The 1,477-nt window shown below is 43.5% G+C and overlaps 1 protein-coding gene across 5 annotated transcripts in view; it reads right to left on the reverse strand.

Moving 5' to 3' along the window:
- TGFBR3 (transforming growth factor beta receptor 3) overlaps positions 1-1,477 on the reverse strand; it is a 268,553-nt gene that overhangs the window by 18,394 nt on the left and 248,682 nt on the right. For all 5 annotated transcript variants that reach the window (XM_019501597.1, XM_019501599.1, XM_019501595.1 and 2 more), the window contains one exon: positions 543-650. In XM_019501597.1, coding sequence (XP_019357142.1) covers positions 543-650 — 108 coding nt within the window. The remainder of the gene's footprint in view (positions 1-542; positions 651-1,477) is intronic.

Genomic DNA, 1,477 nt, shown 5'->3' on the forward strand with positions numbered 1-1,477 from the left:
AGTGACAGGCTGGCAGGCATTGCAGACACAAGTTACAGAAGAGGCTGTTTTGAAATGTCTTTACCTGAATACTCGTACAATGAGGGTTCAGATTTTCACCCGATTGGCCATTTTTGAAGTGGTCTGCAGCTATGCACTTATGTTTGGTCACATCTATAGACCGCTTTCTGTGACCAGATTGGGCAAAAACTGTCACTTCTGGCTGTGCCTTTACATCCTACCTTGTGACATGCTATATAGCAGATTAGCAGCCAACCTTTTAGGCAGGTGTGCCACAATTTAATATCTTCCCAGAGTGCTGCTCTCATCCCTTTTGGGTGCCCAATTGGCCATTCTGCCTTCTGCTCCCTGCCTGTGCTCCTTACTTGATCTGCTTGTCTACGTTCTGCTCCTTGCCTTGTGCCCCCAGCCTGATCTGCTGCTCTGCTTTCTGTTTCCTACTTTGTGTGTTCCACCATGTTCCCTTCCCAACCTATCATGCATCACACGCAGAGGCTGCCATGCCTCACATGCATGAGGAAGCCAGTGAAAATCCTACTAACCTGTATGTGAGTAGATAAACCACAATGCTCCTGTCAGCAGTGCTCCAATCACAAATGCTGCAAAGGCGATGCCCACAACAGTCAGAGTGTCCAGGCCATAGAAGACGGCTACAAATTAAAAAAACAAACAAACAAACACCGTAAAAATCCAGTTCTCCCATTTTCAAGGCTGAAAAGTGATTGTAAGAATTTTCCCTCCCATTCTCACACAGACATCCTTTACTTTTTTGTATTTAATTGGACATCACTTAGACAAACAGGATGCTATGGAACACACTGGGTGCATCTACACGTGCACTTTACTGCAGAGTAGTCTAATTAGCTCTGCAATAATAATTTATAATCCATCTACATGTGTGCCAGTATTAGAGCGCAGTAAACTAATTAACTCTGCCATAGCATAGTACTGTTGGGGAGACTACTATCTTACAGCATAGTACTTTATCACACTGAAATGCAAGTGTAGACACTGACTGGGGGCATAAATTGCACCTGGTCAGCCCTGGCTCAAATTGCTGCTGTCCCAGCTGCATGTGTAGACGCTGCACCTGGAAGCAGCTGACTCTGGCTTAAACTGCTCTGGAGCTTATTGCTTCACATTAATTGCACATGTAGATGCAACCACTGAGTAAGGAAAGACTATGCGTAGACTGCCAGAGGTGAGCATGAAGACTTGCTTTAGTTTATTAAACTGCTCTGTGTCACAAACCAAAACCCAGCTCAACGGTCCCCTGCTCAGAATTAAACAAACATTTGTTGTTAATTATTTTTTGTTTTAAATTAAATACCAGTTTAACTTTAATGTGGTTTTAAAAAAGCTGTGATGTGTTAGTAAAAGATCCCCTTGGATTCACATGTCCTGCCACTTAAGCCAACTTTCCTCCATATTCTTTGTAACTTTAGCTCTATATGTAGGTGGAGACCGGAACTGCTGT

This window comes from Gavialis gangeticus, unplaced genomic scaffold (assembly GCF_001723915.1).
Source record: "Gavialis gangeticus isolate Ggan-Ray unplaced genomic scaffold, GavGan_comp1, whole genome shotgun sequence".
In the NCBI taxonomy this organism is placed as follows: Eukaryota; Metazoa; Chordata; order Crocodylia; family Gavialidae; genus Gavialis; species Gavialis gangeticus.